General features: G+C 41.5%; 5 protein-coding genes across 9 annotated transcripts; 3 read left to right on the top strand and 2 right to left on the bottom strand.

The window, feature by feature from the left end:
- Positions 1–1,574: 1,574 nt before the first annotated feature.
- Positions 1,575–3,973, bottom strand: LOC117791810 (kelch-like protein 18). Its single transcript, XM_034631699.1, has 4 exons — positions 3,808–3,973; positions 2,840–3,687; positions 2,516–2,774; positions 1,575–2,448 (listed from the first exon to the last, which is right to left on the bottom strand). The coding sequence occupies exons 1-4, from the start codon at positions 3,934–3,936 to the stop codon at positions 1,966–1,968; spliced, it is 1,719 nt and encodes a 572-aa protein (XP_034487590.1). The 5' UTR covers positions 3,937–3,973; the 3' UTR covers positions 1,575–1,965.
- A 403-nt stretch (positions 3,974–4,376) lies between these two features.
- LOC117790593 (GRIP and coiled-coil domain-containing protein 2) lies at positions 4,377–8,362 on the top strand. Of its 2 annotated transcripts, none has more exons than XM_034630078.1 (5): positions 4,377–4,545; positions 4,645–4,735; positions 4,797–7,867; positions 7,925–8,042; positions 8,106–8,362. In XM_034630078.1, exons 1-5 carry the CDS (start codon positions 4,519–4,521, stop codon positions 8,189–8,191), a joined length of 3,393 nt encoding a protein of 1,130 aa, XP_034485969.1. In that variant the 5' UTR covers positions 4,377–4,518; the 3' UTR covers positions 8,192–8,362. The 2 variants fall into 2 exon arrangements, with proteins under 2 accessions (XP_034485969.1, XP_034485968.1); XM_034630077.1 differs by having other exon boundaries at positions 4,642–4,735.
- A 216-nt stretch (positions 8,363–8,578) lies between these two features.
- Positions 8,579–10,582, bottom strand: LOC117792924 (DDB1- and CUL4-associated factor 12). 2 transcript variants are annotated; one of them, XM_034633255.1, is made up of 4 exons: positions 10,246–10,582; positions 9,625–10,182; positions 9,157–9,561; positions 8,579–9,099 (listed from the first exon to the last, which is right to left on the bottom strand). In XM_034633255.1, the coding sequence occupies exons 1-4, from the start codon at positions 10,510–10,512 to the stop codon at positions 8,947–8,949; spliced, it is 1,383 nt and encodes a 460-aa protein (XP_034489146.1). In that variant the 5' UTR covers positions 10,513–10,582; the 3' UTR covers positions 8,579–8,946. The 2 variants fall into 2 exon arrangements, with proteins under 2 accessions (XP_034489146.1, XP_034489147.1); XM_034633256.1 differs by having other exon boundaries at positions 9,625–10,179; positions 10,246–10,580.
- A 444-nt stretch (positions 10,583–11,026) lies between these two features.
- LOC117792925 (transcription initiation protein SPT3 homolog) lies at positions 11,027–12,365 on the top strand. Its single transcript, XM_034633257.1, has one exon. It carries the CDS (start codon positions 11,062–11,064, stop codon positions 12,211–12,213), a length of 1,152 nt encoding a protein of 383 aa, XP_034489148.1. The 5' UTR covers positions 11,027–11,061; the 3' UTR covers positions 12,214–12,365.
- Positions 12,366–12,691: 326 nt separating this feature from the next.
- On the top strand, positions 12,692–17,400 carry LOC117792923 (probable cytochrome P450 12a4, mitochondrial). 3 transcript variants are annotated; one of them, XM_034633252.1, is made up of 4 exons: positions 12,692–12,820; positions 15,703–16,208; positions 16,268–16,715; positions 16,765–17,400. In XM_034633252.1, the coding sequence occupies exons 1-4, from the start codon at positions 12,737–12,739 to the stop codon at positions 17,359–17,361; spliced, it is 1,635 nt and encodes a 544-aa protein (XP_034489143.1). In that variant the 5' UTR covers positions 12,692–12,736; the 3' UTR covers positions 17,362–17,400. The 3 variants fall into 3 exon arrangements, with proteins under 3 accessions (XP_034489143.1, XP_034489144.1, XP_034489145.1); XM_034633253.1 differs by lacking the exons at positions 15,703–16,208; positions 16,268–16,715; positions 16,765–17,400 and adding exons at positions 12,880–13,385; positions 13,453–13,900; positions 13,950–14,648; XM_034633254.1 differs by lacking the exon at positions 12,692–12,820 and adding an exon at positions 15,503–15,643.
- Positions 17,401–17,557: the final 157 nt, after the last annotated feature.

Here is a 17,557-nt window from a genome sequence, read left to right as displayed (position 1 = left end):
TTGAGGTTAATAGGTGACAAATAGGACCAGCATGTTTAAAAATTGTATACTTCATTTTATTTAAAAATCTAAATAGATTTTGTATCAAATTAATATTAAAACGGAAAAAATTATAATATTTAAATATTCGTTTGTGTAGTCGTTTTTCCGTCTATTAAGATTTTTCATTTCTTATCACCGAATTTTCGAAACTCATATAGGGTATATTAGTTTCGAGCATTCTCTTATTGCTTATAAATGTTGTATTTACTTTTGTGGCTTGTTCAGACAATGTTTGCGCTTTTTGGGATAAAATTAAACTAGGAAACGGAGATGTTGCCCCTTCCGTTGGGTCGCTTATCGTTCATCCGCATTTCTGGCATCCGGATGCATCCTTCGAAGTCGACGATTTTCGCGGCCATAAAACTCAATTGCGCTGTGCTGCAATTTGCATTTAAATTGCCCGATACGCCTTGTAATACACAGATTGTGTTGCATTATAGTCGCGGTTCCAATTAACAATATTCAGTCCCTCACTCCAACAGCTTTTTCAGCAACCATTCAAATATTTACGCAGGCCATGACAAACATAATTAGCATTTAATTAAAATAAAATTGCGCAATGCTTTCGCCGATAGACAAGCAATAATTGGCTGATTTGATTATTGAAATCAAATAGAGCTGCCGCAAAAGCCGCGCTGGCTTTGCCAAAGTAAATATAATACATTTACTTATATCGGGAATACTGATAACAATAGTATGATTAAATCCCTCAATATAGCCCATCATTAGGTGGGACTTTGACGATTGGGATTGATAGGAGTCATTTATCTAGAAATGGAATTTATTCGAGTATTGTTAATTACATTATGGTCTCTGCAATTGGGGCTTTGTGGAACGAGATAAGCAGAATAATGGACAAAAATTTTGAGGTGGCGCCACCTGTTGTTCGTTTAAGGCAGCAGCTGTCCAAGTGCAACAGTAGGTGGCAGAAATTCAATTTAAAATTTTATTACAACAATACAGTAAAGTGCTGAGGGAGGGAGTCCGTGAAAAGTACAAAATACTCGAGGGGCTACTCAATAAGTTACAGCTGTAGTTGAACATAGGTAAAATATGTGCAATTTCGGCATTCAAACTGAATATTATTTAAAATGACAAAACAATCTTATTTGTGTTTAAATTAAATGTTTTAATTTCTTTGGTGAAGAAACATAAATATATTTAAATAATTATCAATTCATCTGAAAACAAGTGTCATATCTTGCTTAAAATTATAATCGTAAAATTAATTAATGTTCTAGTAAAAGAGAGAAAGCTAAAGTAAGTTTATTCTGACAATTTTTTTAAAAGACTACAGAATATGAAATAATGAGATAAACTTTCGTAAGCAGAGTGATTAACAAATGGTTGAAATTAAATTCTCTAGTCAATTGAGTTTGTCATGTACATATGAAAACAAATGTACTTTTCGGCTGGACTCGAAACTTATGGAGTAACTCTCTTACATCGAAAAAAAAGTGCAAGTGTTTGTTTGCACATTTCTGTTGTTTGCCAACCATACATTGTTGAGCAAATAAAGTGAATTTGTCTCCCATATGGAACACAACAATTGATTTATTCGATATGCGAAAAATGAGACATGTATGTATTTGAATCTGGGACAATTGGATTACACCCAGCAATAATACCGGCAACATGAGAACAAAGTGGATTAAATATACTAGTGTGAATAAGATTGATTAAAAGAAATATGATTCATATGTTTATAGTTTAATGAGTATTGTAAGCTAGGAATAAATTACTAACTAACAGAAATATACAAGTGGAATGATATACACTTAACAATCCTGATCGATACAAACAATTTTAAAAATAGAGCTGTGACCAAAGGACCACTAAAGCTGAGATGCACAAACACATACATTATGTAATTGCATTGATTTACTAAACGAATAACTAGGAGAGCATTTTTGGCTAGGAAAGCTAATCAATACGTATAACGCCGGCACCGACACCGCCACTATGTGCACACATTGGCGGCATGAAAGTCCATTTGTCTGTCTCCGGATCATAGACTTCAACGGTGGACAAATTTGATTCGCCATCATACCCGCCAATAGCCCATAGTTTTCCCATATTGGCAGCCAATGCAACTCGCGACCTTTTGCAATTCATGGGCGTGACCAGTTTCCAGATGTCAGTCAGCGGGTCGTAACATTCTACGGAGCGCAGAAATGAATTGCCACAGTAGCCGCCACACACATAGATCTTGCCATTGAGCGTGGCCACGCCCAAGCGACAGCGTCTATTCAGCATTGGCGACATCTTAATCCAGACATCCTCGTTTTGATCATATCGTTCAACAGAGTCAAAAATGGACAAACCATCGTGGCCACCCAAGGCATAAACATAGCCATTTAGCTGTGTTACTCCTCCTGCCGAACGATACTTCATCATTTGTGCCACCTAAGAAAGCATAAAAGGGCATTCTTAATAACTATTATTAAGAAGGGCATTGTCTGGTTATACGCACCGTTTTCCATGTATTTGACTTGGGATAGTAGACCTCAACAGTGTTGAGCGAAGTAACGCCATCGTATCCACCGCAAACATAAATGCAATCATCTAAAGCAGCTACACCAACGGCGCTGCGTTTGCACAACATGGCACAGCCCTGAGACCATTTGTTCTTGCGAGGATCATAGACTTCCACCGTGGACAGACGCTCAGTGCCGTTGAAACCACCGAATGCGTACAGCTTACCATCTAAGACGGCCACACCAACTCGCGAACTGAAAAGAATTTCAGATCAATATTTAATCGAATATTCCATTGAAATTAATTAATTTTAGCTTACCGCATCATGGACATTTGTTCGCCCATTTTCCATTTCTTGGTGAGCGGATCGTAAATTTCTACAGTGCTGACTGACTCGCCCGTACTGGCGAGTCCACCGACGGCATAAATTTGACCTGTGAAGAATTCGCCACAACGTTGACGGGTGCGAAAGCTCTGGAGCAAACCTCGGCGCTCTGGCATTAAATGAAAGTCCTTGGCCTCATCGAGCAGATCCCGGCATTGGTGTGATGAACGTATTAGCTCCTCGCGTGCTACACGATCGGCAAGAAACTGGGGCGACAGGAGCGGTAGACGCACTGCGGCCAGCACTTGTGGAAACAACTCTGAGCGCTTTTCCTCGGCATATTTAACCCAGCGCATGCACGCCTCGAATATGACTTCCTCGTTGCGTACGTTCAGCTCATCGCGACGCATTAGCTCCAGGAGTTGCTCACAATCCAACGTAGAGAACTCCTCAGACTGGGATACTTTGGCAAAGTTTTGGTCAATATACTTATCGGCAGCATCGATCAGCTGGCGGCAGATCATGGAGTCGGCAAAGGTGCGTATGCCCAGAACGTTATGTGGATGGAATCGAGAGATCAGGAATGATGCACAGGCATCGCGTACATTTGAGAGTTGCAGAAAAGATGCACCCACCATAAGGCTCTGCACATTCTGGTTATCAATTCGCACTTGGCCGCTGTACACATAATTAATTAAACTCTCCAAAGCACTAGGTTCAATCTCCTTCATAGTTATCTCCTTGATCCGACTTTCGGCCATATTGTTCGTAAACATTGCATAGAAATATGGTACAGTGGCAGCCAACACAACGCGATGCGCCGAGAATGTCTGATCTTCAACCTGTAAGCAGCGATTGCAACATGCAATACAAGAACATATTTGTTTATATTTAGACACTGCTGACAATAGATAGTGATAATGCTCAGATTGAGATAGGGGAGTAATTGGCAACCAACCAACCTTTAGAGTGACATCACAAAGCTTGCCCAGTCTTCGTATCTCCTTGAACAGTGGAAAACTCTCGATGAATAGCTGCTCGTGCTTGTATATAAAGGATTGGTCCTCCAGTTGGTTATCGCTTAAGTCCATGTTTATATGGTCCTAGGCTGCCTTGCAGTGCCCCCCACCGCTTGCGTTTTCAGAAGTGAAATTTTAACCTGAACTGCGGGCGTTTCGTAGTGAAATAGAGTTGTATCAAATCGTTCGGATTCTATTGAACTAAACCCTGAACTGAACGAACGAACTAAATCCCTGATTGTAGGTCATTTAGTTCAGTGAATAGTGCTGCCCGGTAATGGGGGAAACAATAGCTGTTTCTGGCTGGAAAGCATCTAAATTTGTTATTGTGGGCAGTTTTGCTCAGTTTAACCAAAAATTTTCATAACAAAACTTAGCTGAAAATATATTTTAATTCCCAGATTTCCAGCTAATAGCAATTTTGAAATTTTTCTAACAATCGAACTCTGAAAATTGCCAGAACTAGCTATAAAATAGCTAAACTGTCAACAGTGAACTATCTGTTCCGACAGCACTAGTTTATAATAACCATCTGACAAACTGTTAAATTTTTATTTGGTTAAAAAAAAGCTTCTTAAGAAAATAGGAAGCAATTTAAATCGACACATGAATGAATTTAGAACAGTTTAAGAAAGGTGGCAAATAGTATTGAGCATGGACACATCACACAGAGACACGCAGGTACGTACTATCTATTAAATAAAAACAAGCAACGAAAGCAAAACAATGACGTTGATATGTGTACATTTTTAATGCTTGCGTGTATGTGTGTTGTAGAAGAATCCAATCGAAGCTTTGAGTAAAGATGAACTCATTTCCAAATATAAAGGGCTGCTCGGCATTGCCAAGAAAGCGAAGCTAGCCAAAGATGGTAAGTAAACACGTTAAAACCGACGACTTATATTTCATTCTCATAAACATTCCATGAACAGAGCTCACCGAGGAGAACCGACAGTTAAAGGAGGCTCTGACAAAGGCCGCAGCCAAGCAGAGTAGTCTTGCAGCGATGCAGGAGATGCTGCAGGAATTTACGGACAAGAATCTTTTATTAACGGAGCAAGTGAACAGCCTACAGCGCAGGACCAAAGAGGATGCTGATCGATTGGAACAGTTTGAGATTGAAAACGAGAGCTTGAAACGTCAAATAGGACGTCTAAGCGATGAAAATGATGATCTCCTTGCGGACGTCGAACGCATGGAGCAGGCCATGCACCAAGTTAACGCACTTGGCAACGAACAGCGCAAGAATCTCGAATTACTCGAGGTGGACATTGCCAAAATCAAGGAGTCAGAGGCGCATAATGATATACTAAGAGAACAGGCCGAGAGTGCAGCGGAAGAGACGAGACTGCATGTCGCCAAGCTTGCTGAACTCCAAGAGAAATATGACTCAGTCAAGCAACTGAATTCCGAGCAACGCAAAAAGTTCAATGCACTCAAGGATCGGTTCATCGATGTGTATCGAAAGCTTAAGAATCTTAAGGAATGCAAGTGTGTTTTACTAGAAACGCAGCATGAATATGCGGCCTCCGTTTCCAAGTGGCAGCAGGAGATTGTCAAGGCATCACAGCTGCTCTGCGCCAAGATGACAACATTACAAGAAGAGAACCTGGAGCTAAAAGAACAGCTAGAGGCAACAAATCGAACGTCCCAAGTATCATTCTGCAATAAACGGTTGCTCCAAAAGGTTAACGAGATGGAACGCTTGTCTAAGCTGGTCAAGGAACAGCAGGCACAGCAACAGCAGCTTCCAAAGAATGCACTAGACATAGATGGTGTGCTGGCCAAGTTAAACCGTGTAGAGCATCTGGCGAATATCGTGCGGGAGCAACTAAGCTCCCAGCAAACTGAATCAGCTGCCAGTACACTCAACGTAGCCCACTTTAAAGATAGGATCAATCAACTGCAGCGCTTAACTCAGGTGCTGCAACAGGAACGCAGTGAGCAACAATCTGCACTGGAATTAATGAAGCAACGATACGAGCGCGAAAATGCACAACTGGAGGCCAGTTGTGTGGAGTTGCGACAGCACAATGATGACTTGCAGTCGCGGTATCAACTGAAGGAGCACGAGCATGCCGAATTACTGGCCGAGATGCGGGAACTGAACGAGGCACTAAAAGCACGCGGCGATGTCATTTCACGGATGCAGGAGCAGCATGACAAGAGTCATAAGGAGCTTCAAGTTCTAGCCGACAAGCTGACGGAGAAGGCACAGCAGCTGGAGCAAGCTCAGGGCAGAGTTGATGAACTGGAGCAGCAAGATCACATGAATGGCGATGCACAGAGCGATGTGCTGTCCACCTCAACAATATCACGTGCCGAGGAATTGAGTCGCCTGCGCGAACTGGACGATGGATACGAGGAGAAATACAATAAGCTGCGTTCGCTGGCCGCTAAACTGAAGAAGAAACTTCAGGAACAGACCCAGCAAATTAAAGACATGGAACAAGCGGGCTCAACAAAACTGGAGACCGAACTGGAAGCTATCAAATTAGCGCAGACGCAGCTGCAACAAGACTTGAATGCAGCGCGTGCCGAAAACCAAAAACTTAAGTCCAAGGACAAGTCAAAGAGCTCAAATGTATTGAATCTTGAAATTGAGGCAACTGAAAAGTCACTGGCCGAAGTGAGTACCAAACTGATGGCCAAGTCCGCTGAACTGGAAGCCCTCAAGGAGACGCTCGTTAGCAAGGAGAACACCATAACCATGCTGCGTCAAGAGATCAGCATATTGGAGGAAGCTCAGAGGGGAGAGGCAGCGCATAGCAAGCAACTGAAGCAGCAAATTGATCTGATGCAAGCGCAGATTAAAGACGCTGTGCATGGCAAGCAGCAGACACTCTCGGAAAACAAGGAACTGGAGCAGCACGTGGAGCAGCAGAAGCAACAAGTGGAGCAAATGCGTCTGCAGTTGGCTGAGAGCACACAACAATACGAGTCCAAGCTGAAGCAGTCCCAGGAGATGTTAACCAGCTGCACACAGCAGTTAGAGATGCGACTGGATGCACTTGCTCAACTGGAGAACTCCTTGCGCAACACTGAGCGTGCCAATGAACAGCTTCAAGCCGAGTACTCTGACTACAAGATTAAGGCGCAGTCAGTGCTGCGCAAGCAACAGAATCGTGACACGGACAAGGAGCACGACCTCGAAGCCGAGTTATCCACGATGCGGGACAATGAACAGAAATTGCGAGCCAGCAATGCAGACAGCGCTCAGCGAATCGCCCAGCTGGAGTCGCAATTGGATAGCTTACAGCAGGAGAACACACAACTAATGCGACAAAGTCAGAAGCTGTTGGGCGCTTCCGATGAGCTGCGTGAGCAAGTCGACAACTTAAGCCAGGACAACCAACGGCACCTGCAGCAACAACAACAGCAGCTGCAACAACATCGCCAGCAGATTGAACAGATGGATGGTGTGCATCAATTGCAGGTATCCCAACTGCGGCAGCAAATTGAACAGCTCAAAAAGGCAGCTTCTGTCATTCCCCTTGTCCCACCAATGCCCAAAGCGGGTGCAGCTGGCATCGATGTCACTAGCGCGGAGCAGAGCAAGATTGATTATCTACTGGACCACGACAGCAGTGGTGAGACACTGGCACAGCTAGCAGCACAGCGAAAGATTTCCACTGCTTCCCGTCGATCGCACGATTTTATGCCACTGGACGAGCTACTGAATACATCCCTAAATGCCATCAATAGTGATACAGTGACGACGATTTCCAACTTTGGACGCAGCGTCAGCATGCAGGATGATGACTTGGAGCTGGATGCACGTGGGGAAACGCAAGCAGCACTAATGGCCACCAAAGAGCGCTTAAACATACAGGAGAGTCGTGTCCGTCATCTGACTTCCCTGCTGGCCGAGAACGAGCAGGATCTGGCCAAGCTAACGCAAATGAATGATATGCTCAAAGAGGAACTTCGGCGCCAGGAACGTTCAGAGGAGCGGGAACAGCACATGCACAATTCAGAGTATCTGAAGAATGTATTCCTGAAGGTAAACTTGCATTATCTGTGATGCACCACAATGTCAATTAATGATTGTCCATTACAGTTTATTACACTGACCAACACGGATGAGAGACAACGCCTGGTGCCGGTGCTCAATACAATACTACGTCTGAGTCGCAACGAAATGGAAATGCTGAATTGTGTGGCCAAGGGTCAGAAAGGTAACTCACCAGGCACCTTTGAATTAATTATTTATTGCTAATGACTATTTGTATTTTATTTAGTTTCCACTGATGGCAATAATCGTAGTTGGACGGGATTTCTAAGTGCCTGGAGTGGAGGAGGTAACTCGGCGAGCAATAGCAACTAACTGCCGAACAGTCCTTTCGTTTTTATTGGTATTATTGGTATTACTTAATAAGGGAAGCCAGCAATTGCATTAATCCCTTATTACAGTTACTCTGTATATGTGTATTGTGTAAATCTTGTATATGATTATTGTCCCCAAAATTGTATTTATGTATTTAAAAAAAAAAAAAAATTATTGCCTATTGTGTTTCTAATGTAGTGTTGTCCTTTAAAAGGTTTATACTTATTTCTTAACAATATATGGAGCGCCCTATACAGCACTCTATAAGCAATATATAATAAAGATATGAAAATATAAATAACATACGTACATACTTTCTTCTGCGAATTTTTTTTAAAAATAAGAATGTCACATTGAACAGCGTTATTTGGAAATTAAATTCTTGGATGTCATTGAAATTTGTATTTATGGATACATTTTTATTTGAAATTCTATTCCCACAAGGGTCAGACTATAAAATCAATGTTAGCTTGTTTTATACGTAAACACTTAAAGAGTAAAGTACATGTATTGTGTATATAATCTTTAAACTGTATAAATACGATCTGTAATTGTCTAAAGCTGCGTGAAGCTAATGCATAAATTTACAATTAGTTATTGTAAAAATCAATTTATATGAACTAAAATCGAGTAAAGTAGAGTGGAGAAATCAAAATCACATTTCGCACATCGCAGCAGCGACGACGATAAGTCTAAAACCAAAATATATACTAATGCCTAAATACTAATCAGTTTTTGTGACAGATGTATGGATATTATTGCCAAACGCCCGCATAGTTCCCCACCAGAGTGGCGGGAAGTGGTCCGCCCGCCGCAAACAGGCGCATCCTTGTGCTGTCGTAGCAGTGTGTGTAGATGGCGGGCACATATTTCACCTGCTGGAAACCGTCCATTTCATCCTCAGGATACTTGAAATAAATGTGGAATTTTAGATCACATGTTTTCATTAAATTACAAGTACTTACCACAATGCCTTTGCTACACTTGAGAGCGACAGTTCTGGAAGCATTTACACTACTCTCCAGATACTTGCCAGCACGTATGTCGTAGAAGAGCAGCATGCCCAGACCTGTGCCCACGGTCAACAGATTGCCCTCAAAGGATGTGGCTCGGATACCACAGCCGCTGTAACGCGATGTGATCTTCTTGATGGTCTGCAATGTACGTGCATCCAACAGAATTGTATAGGAGCGACAACCGACCGCATAAAGACCATCGCTATGATAGGCAATGCTCACATTGTCTTGGCAGTTGGGTAGCTTGCGAGATAATGTTTGCTTAAAGGTCTCTGCGTTAAAAATGTGAATATATCCGTTAAGAGATAGCGCTGCAATCTCCTTGAACTCTTTGTTGAAGCACAACGAACGTATCTGCAGTCAATAAAGTGAGATTAAGTCTACAAAGCCGAGAAGCAAACTACATTCGTATCTTACTCGTTGCGCAGTCCGAACTTCTTTGACGCTAAGTGGATGTATCGTGGCAAATGTTGGACAAGACTCTTCGCCGCCGTCAGGAAAGTCCATATGATCTTCGTTAATGCGCCACAGGGCCATGCGAGAGTCCTTGGAGCCGGAAACGAGAAACTGATCGTCTAGCCAGCACATGCCCATTATTAAATCCCGATGACCATTCTCGCCCACACAAACCGGATCCAGAGTTGGTAATCGATACACGGCAATGTCGGATGAATTGCGGGCACCCGTGGCCAGAAATGAACGACTGGGTGACAGTTCAATTGCATGCAGGCCGCCTTGGATCTCTGGATGATTGGCACGACTGTTGGATAGCGTGGGAATGGCGTCCACCCGACGCATATTCACATCATAGACGAGCAATTTATTGCACTTGGTGCCGAACACCACCTGACGATTGCTCAGCCATTTGGAACAAAACACCTTGTTAATGTAGCCTAAATTGATTTGCGTCTCACGTAGCATATCATGGGTGAGCACATAGCGACTGGTGAATTCCACATTAACGCTGCGACGCTGCTAAGACGATAATTCTTTTTTAGCAAAGACAAAGACAAAGACATTTTAATCTCTTTTACTCACGTCGCACAATGAACTTTCTCTGCTCCGCAGGTAGTCGCATAGATTGTAGGATGTGTTGAGCACCTCGTCCTGCTGTTGGGGCGTCTCCTCATCGCTGCCAGAGTCTTCGTAGGTGACAAAATCATCGGGCTTGTCTGGTTTTCGCCTGCGTTCCTGACGCATAGCTCTTTGCTTAGCACGGCGCTCCTCTAGACGTGAATTCACATGGCAGGATGGATAGGTGCCCACAATGCTATCACGTATGGTCTTCACCATACCATTGAACATTTTTGCGGCGGTGATTTGTTTTCTTAATTCTAAAAATTATTAGTGTATTTTGAAAGACGTTGCCACTAGAGTTGGGTCGTTTCGTTCTGAAAAAGTTCAAATGAACGGGTCATTGAAATGAACGAATGAACTTATTCAGTCTTTCATGAACTATATAGTTCATTTTGCTCAGCGAGTCCGTTGCTTGTTAACAAATTTATCCAATTTCAACACTGGAGTCATTGAAATTCAAAGAATCACTTGAGTTCACGACTAAAAAATTAACGAGTGAACTTATTTCAGAACATTGAGCTAGAAATCCCAACTTTAGTTGCAACCTAGGGGATAAACAAAATCAGTTAATTTGAACGTCTGGCAGCCTTGAAATCGCTTGAAAGAATTCGTTCCGATTAAGTTCGTTTGAGCTATTTATCGTGCACTGCCCAACTCAATAATTGAACTAAATGAACAATTAGCAAAAGTTGGCTATTTAAGCCATTGTGCAACACTGTAAATAGAGAATAATTGTTTATTTTACGAAAGAAATTGCCGTTGATACTGCTGCTAATCATGAATTATCAAGCAAAGCGTGTGATGCGCCAAAATTCGGTGTCAGTTGCGGCCAATGATGTTGGCGGTGTCGCGTCCCCATCGCCAATTATGACAACAACCTCATCGGCACCCAGTACACCGCAGTTGCAGAATCTGGAAGACAACAAACCCGTGCACGTTCATCGCCAGGTGATCTTGGTGCAGAGCGGCAACGTCCCGCAATCGCAGCATCAGCAGCTGCAAACAGTGACAGCTGTGACTTCAAACCCGAATACAGCTATGACCGCCATACAGATTGCAGATGATGCGCCCGTCTCCCTGCTTACAGAGATTGCTGATATTATGCGGAGCTTTGGGGACAGCGATCAACCGCGCACGGCCAGCGTCAAGTTGGTTGAGCAGATACTGCAACAGCAACTACGTGGGATTTTTAATGAGGCCTCATTGGTTGCCATGCGCCGCAAGCAGAATCCCTGTCCATCGCAGGCAGACTTTGAGTTTTTAATGCGTAATCATCCCGTGAAAATAGCACGGATGCGTAAGCACTTGAAGGACATGCGTATATTGAAACGATTCCTAAGCATTCGCACTGGCAGACCGCAGGATTTTATGGACGATCTAGAGCAGCAGGAGGAGGACGAAGAGCTTGCCATTGAAGTTCAGGAGCTGCACGACGAGGATCGCATGCGTCGACTGTTTCGTGCCGATCGCATCTCACAAATACTCACCGGACAACAGTATCTGGAATTTAATGAAGCGCGAAAGACTTCATTCTACTGTCGCCACGGGGAAAAGATTAAAAACAAGTTTAGACGCTTTCTGGACTTACCCGCCGATTTGCGTATACCGACGCCCACAATGAACATTTTGGCCTATCTGGCACACGAAACTATTGCGGCTATTGTGGACTACTCAATATTAACGAGATTGAATTCAGAGAACCGTGCCACAGAGCCTTACAGTCGGGTCACCTCAGCTGGCGGAAGTCCTGCCATGATGCATGTGTGTCCTGAAGTAACCCAAGGCCGAGGCATGGAGGTAGTAAAACCCATTAGTATACAAGAAATACACGAAGCAATGCGACGCTTTCGTCAAATGAGTAACCGCAAAATTGGACGTTACCGCAACTCTTGTGACATTGACTTCAGACGCAGTTTCCTGGCCATTTAAAGCATTGATAAGCTTTCAAGATGTCATAAAATATGTTGCAGTTCAATTAAGCACTGATATAATATTAACAACCGTTTAATCCAATCCAATTTTAAGATTACCATATTTAACTGATTATTTTTAAATAAAATAAAAACAATTTATTTATTTCACATATGTTTTTTTATTGGTAATGTTGGAGAAATTAATAATATAAATTTAGCATATAAAATCTACGTCGTAAGCTCCAAAGTTAAATAAAATACAAAAGCGATGAAAGCTTTAGCGTCAAAACAAATAAAAAACAACCAATCATTTAATAAGCTTAATAGACTTGTTTATATTTTGTTTAGGTTCGTTCTAGGCACTCTCTGAAAAAAGATAGAGATAGAGAGAGGGAGAGAGCTAGAAATCGTTAAAATTATTGGACGCTATCTCTGCTTGAAAGCTTTTTCGGCTGTGAGCATAAACACTTAATATTATTTGATCACCATGAGTAGTATAATTTCAGAGGCGACCAAGTGTAGACCGAAAATTGGCCGAAATGCTGAAAATACGCAATTGTGTATCCATAATTCAGGGTCAAAGAGAGCGCGTTGCTCTATTCGCATATACGAACAAGCAAAAAGTAACTGATTTAAACTTATAGATAACAATATAATATAGACTTATCGGCTTTCATTTTAGCGTTATCAAAGAAATGCAGCCGCAGCAGTGAAGGAACAAAATGTTGCCAGAGAAGATGTGGAGTGGCAACAGGCTCGTCCCTTCGATGAGATTCCAGCTACCGGTGCATTGTCACTTACCTATAATATGGCATTTCCCGGTGGCAAATATAAGAATATGGACTTAACCCAATTGATGCTAGCCATGCGCAAGGATTACGGTGAATTCTTTCGAATGCCAGCAATATTCGGTAGCGATCCAATGGTGATGACTTATAATCCAAAAGATTTTGAAACTGTCTATCGGCATGAGGGCATTTGGCCTCATCGACCAGGCAGCGACACCATTAGACATCACAGAGAGAAATATCGCAAGGATTTCTTCCAAGGCGTTGAAGGTCTAATTCCCACCCAAGGTAAAACCTGGGGAGAGTTCCGCAGCATTGTGAATCCTGTGCTGATGCAGCCTAAGAATGTACGACTTTATTACAAAAAAATGTCTCAGGTGAACTGCGAATTTGTCGAAAGGTTGGTAGAAAAACAGAAGTATATTTAATTTAATGGTATTAAAGAAACTTGTTCTTATTTTATGTAGCATCAAAGCCATAAGAGATCCCAACACTCTGGAGGTTCCTGACAATTTCCTTGAACACATCAACCGTTGGACTTTAGAGTCGGTCTCTGTTGTTGCGTTGGACAAACAGCTTGGACTCCTTACGGAATCTAATAAAAGCGAAAGTGTCAAGCTGCTCTTTAAGAGTTTGGATGATTTCTTTACCTACGCTGCTGTTTTGGAAGTCCAACCCTCACCCTGGCGTTACATTCAAACACCGATGCTGAAGAAGCTTATGAAGGCTTTCGACAACATAAAGGACGTGACGTTAGAGTACGTCAATGAAGCACTGGAGCGTCTTGAGATGGAGGAAAAGAAAGGAGTAATTAAACCCGAAAACGAGCAGAGTGTACTCGAAAAATTGCTGAAGATAGACAAGAAAGTAGCCACAATTATGGCTATGGATATGTTGATGGCTGGAGTCGATACTGTAAGTAGATGACTAATGAAGATTAATCTTATTTAATCCCTTTCTTCAGACTTCTAGCACATTTACCGGTGCAATGCTGAGCATTGCGACCCACCCGGAAAAGCAGGACAAGTTGCGGGAGGAGGTGATGCGGGTGCTTCCCAATAAGGACTCGGAGTTCACGGAGGCCTCCATGAAAAATGTTCCGTACCTACGAGCATGCATTAAGGAATCGCAGAGGATTTATCCTCTTGTCGTTGGTCATGCTAGGACAACTAGTCGGGATTGTGTTCTCAGTGGTTACAGGGTTCCAGCAGGCACATTTGTGTCCATGTGTCCGTTGAATTCACTCTCAAGTGAACAATACTTTCCTCGAGCCTCGGAGTTTTTGCCGGAACGCTGGATGCGCAGTGATGCTGATTCGGGAAAATGCCCGGCAAATCCGTTAAAGTCAACAAATCCATTTGTGTTTTTGCCTTTCGGTTTTGGACCTCGAATGTGTGTGGGTAAGCGCATTGTGGATATGGAACTAGAGCTCGGCATTGCTCGGATTATTCGAAACTTTAAGGTGGAGTTTAACCATTCCACGGACAATGCTTTCCGCTCGGTACTAATTAATAAGCCCGATATACCACTGAAGTTTAAGTTTACAGACTTGGACAATTAAATTATTGTTACTCATTATTAAAATTCGTATGATAAATGTTAGCATACATATAACTAGTGTTAACACTTGTCAATGATCTATAAATACAGTTCTTTCATTTTATCTGCTTACTGATTTAAATCTAGGAATACATAACAGAAGAAAAAGTACCTACCCAGTTTTAAACTAAGTATGTTCTTTTAAAAAACGAAAAATGAAGGCGATTTACTAACATACTATAAAATATATTTAAATATTAAAAAATCTTTGTATTTACCAATTCGAAATACAAAAATAAAGTTCGTAATTTTCTATGAGAGCGAACAGAATGAAGAGGACAATAATTGTAATTTTTTAGCAAATCTCAGCAGATATTAAAACCAATGTTTTGAACTTAAATTGTTAGGATATTTTTTTTTTATTTTATGTTATTCCTAATTACATATTTATAGCAAGAGAAAAAATGCTGCAATTTTGGCACAACATTGATAAATAAATATTAAATTCTTAATGGTGAAACAAGCCATTTTTTCACGAAAATTTTACCACTTTAGTTCGATCATGTGAATGAGTTAGGTAGAGCAAAAAAGCGAAGTTATCGTATTTGCACTCTATTTAAAATTAAATTAAAATTCAAAGAACAATAAATGGTATAAAGCGATTTACTTTTGCTATAAAATTGCATTTCATCATTACTGATAAGAAGTATAAGCAAAAATATACTACATATAAAAATACACTTTGAATTGATATGATGATAGATAAGATTACTTTTAGCAAATGTCGAATAAACAAAAATGTTTAAAGTCAAGGAAATTATTGTTAAGCACTATTATACAAATTATATTATAAATATCAATAAAGTTCCAGACGAACACTCTCGACTAAAGCTTTTTTGTTTGTTAAAATATTAATGACGTTCGCTCACGACACTTTGAAATCTTTTAATAATTTGCCCAATATCGCTGCTTGAAAGCTCGAGGCAAGTAGTTTAAATTCAAAGCTGAACGAGTGTAGACCGAGAATTGGGCAAAATGTTGAAAAGTAGCTATTGTGTGGGCATAATTCAGGGTAGAAGAGCGGGCGTTGCTCTACTCACAAATACAAACAGGTTAAAAGTAACTAATTTACACTTGTAGATAAAGATAGCATATCAACTTATCAGCGTTCGTTTTAGCGTTATCAAAGCAATGCAGCCGCAGCAGTGAAGGAACAAAATGTTGCCAGAGAAGATGTGGAGTGGCAACAGGCTCGTCCCTTCAATGAGATTCCAGCTACCGGTGCATTGTCACTTACCTATAATATGGCATTTCCCGGTGGCAAATATAAGAATATGGACTTAACCCAATTGATGTTGGCCCTGCGCAAGGATAACGGTGACTTCTTTCGAATGCCAGCGTTATTCGGTAGCGAACCAGTCTTGTTCACACATAATCCAAAGGATTTTGCAGTTGTTTACCGGCATGAAGGTATTTGGCCTCATCGACCAGGCTTCGATACAGTTGCACATTATAGACAGAAACATCGTAAGGATTTTTTCCAAGGCGTCGAAGGTCTAGTTCCTACACAAGGAAAGTCCTGGGGCGATTTCCGCAGCATTGTGAATCCTGTGCTGATGCAGCCTAAGAATGTACGACTATATTACAAGAAAATGTCTCAGGTGAACAGCGAATTTGTCGAACGGTAGGTGAATATATTTTCAAATTTTATTGTATAAAAGATTTTTGACTTTGTGAATATAGAATCAAAGCCATAAGAGATCCTTACACTCTGGAGGCTCCTGACAATTTCATTGACTTCATTAATCGCTGGACCTTAGAATCAGTCTCTGTGGTTGCGTTGGACAAGCAGCTTGGACTCCTTAAGGACTCTAAAAAAAGCGATAGTGTCAAGTTGCTCTTTAAGAGTTTAGATGAATTCTTTAAGTACGGCGCCGTTTTGGATATAAAGCCCTCACTTTGGCGTTACATTCAAACACCCATGATGAAGAAATTAATGAATGCTCATGACAACATAAAGGACGTGACCTTGGAGTACGTCAATGAAGCACTGGAGCGTCTTGAGATGGAGGAGAAGAAAGGAGTAATAAAACCCGAAAACGAGCAGAGTGTACTTGAAAAATTGCTGAAGATAGACAAGAAGGTAGCCACAATTATGGCTATGGATATGTTGATGGCTGGAGTCGATACTGTAAGTAGATGACTAATAAAGATGAATCTTATTTAATCCATTTCTTCAGACTTCTAGCACATTTACCGGTGCAATGTTGAGCATTGCGACCCACCCGGAAAAGCAGGACAAGTTGCGGGAGGAGGTAATGCGGGTGCTGCCCAATAAGGACTCGGAGTTCACGGAGGCCTCCATGAAAAATGTGCCGTACTTACGCGCATGCATCAAGGAATCGCAGAGGATTTATCCTCTTGTCTTTGGTCATGCTAGGACAACCAATCGGGATTGTGTTCTCAGTGGTTACAGGGTGCCAGCAGGCACATTTGTCTCCATGATTCCTTTGAATTTACTCTCAAGTGAACAATACTTTCCACGAGCCTCGGAGTTTTTGCCGGAACGCTGGATGCGCAGTGATGCTGATTCGGGAAAATGCCCGGCAAACCCGTTAAAATCAACAAATCCATTTGTGTTTTTGCCGTTCGGTTTTGGACCTCGTATGTGTGTGGGTAAGCGCATTGTGGATATGGAACTTGAGCTCGGCATTGCTCGGATTATTCGAAACTTTAAGGTGGAGTTTAACCATTCCACGGAGAATGCTTTTCGCTCGGAGCTTATCAGTATGCCCAATATCCCACTCAAGTTTAAGTTTACGGACTTGGACAATTGAATTTCTTTTACTCATTATAAATATTCCAATAATTGATGTTAGTACTTATCACTGACCAATTATAATTATCTTTTCATTCCATTAAAATTGAGTATAATAAATGTTCAGTAATGCATTTCGTCCCAAGAAAGAAAAAAGGATATTTAATTTTAAACATTTAAAGCTATAATTCCATCAGTTTATTACATTCACATTT

Source organism: Drosophila innubila (genome assembly GCF_004354385.1).
Source record: "Drosophila innubila isolate TH190305 chromosome 3R unlocalized genomic scaffold, UK_Dinn_1.0 2_E_3R, whole genome shotgun sequence".
NCBI classification, from domain to species: Eukaryota; Metazoa; Arthropoda; class Insecta; order Diptera; family Drosophilidae; genus Drosophila; species Drosophila innubila.
The sequence above is the reverse complement of the archived record's forward strand: the minus strand, read 5'-3'. Positions and strand labels throughout refer to the sequence as shown.

Bases quoted from the DNA above. Each gene is read 5' to 3' on its own strand.
- LOC117791810 (XM_034631699.1), bottom strand. From the start codon at position 3,936: ATGGACTTAAGCGATAACCAACTGGAGGACCAATCCTTTATATACAAG. The intron at 3,688-3,807 runs GTTGGTTGGTTG...CGCTGCTTACAG, and splicing joins TTTGTGATGTCACTCTAAAG to GTTGAAGATCAGACATTCTC. The intron at 2,449-2,515 runs GTGCGTATAACC...ATGCTTTCTTAG, and splicing joins AGTCAAATACATGGAAAACG to GTGGCACAAATGATGAAGTA.
- LOC117790593 (XM_034630077.1), top strand. From the start codon at position 4,519: ATGGACACATCACACAGAGACACGCAG. The intron at 4,736-4,796 runs GTAAGTAAACAC...TTCCATGAACAG, and splicing joins AGCGAAGCTAGCCAAAGATG to AGCTCACCGAGGAGAACCGA. The intron at 8,043-8,105 runs GTAACTCACCAG...TATTTTATTTAG, and splicing joins TGTGGCCAAGGGTCAGAAAG to TTTCCACTGATGGCAATAAT.
- LOC117792924 (XM_034633255.1), bottom strand. From the start codon at position 10,512: ATGTTCAATGGTATGGTGAAGACCATACGTGATAGCATTGTGGGCACC. The intron at 10,183-10,245 runs GTGAGTAAAAGA...TTATCGTCTTAG, and splicing joins GAGAAAGTTCATTGTGCGAC to CAGCGTCGCAGCGTTAATGT. The intron at 9,100-9,156 runs GTAAGTACTTGT...ATTTATTTCAAG, and splicing joins AGTGTAGCAAAGGCATTGTG to TATCCTGAGGATGAAATGGA.
- LOC117792925 (XM_034633257.1), top strand. From the start codon at position 11,062: ATGAATTATCAAGCAAAGCGTGTGATGCGCCAAAATTCGGTGTCAGTT.
- LOC117792923 (XM_034633252.1), top strand. From the start codon at position 12,737: ATGCTGAAAATACGCAATTGTGTATCCATAATTCAGGGTCAAAGAGAG. The intron at 16,209-16,267 runs GTAGGTGAATAT...TTGTGAATATAG, and splicing joins AACAGCGAATTTGTCGAACG to AATCAAAGCCATAAGAGATC. The intron at 16,716-16,764 runs GTAAGTAGATGA...CCATTTCTTCAG, and splicing joins TGATGGCTGGAGTCGATACT to ACTTCTAGCACATTTACCGG.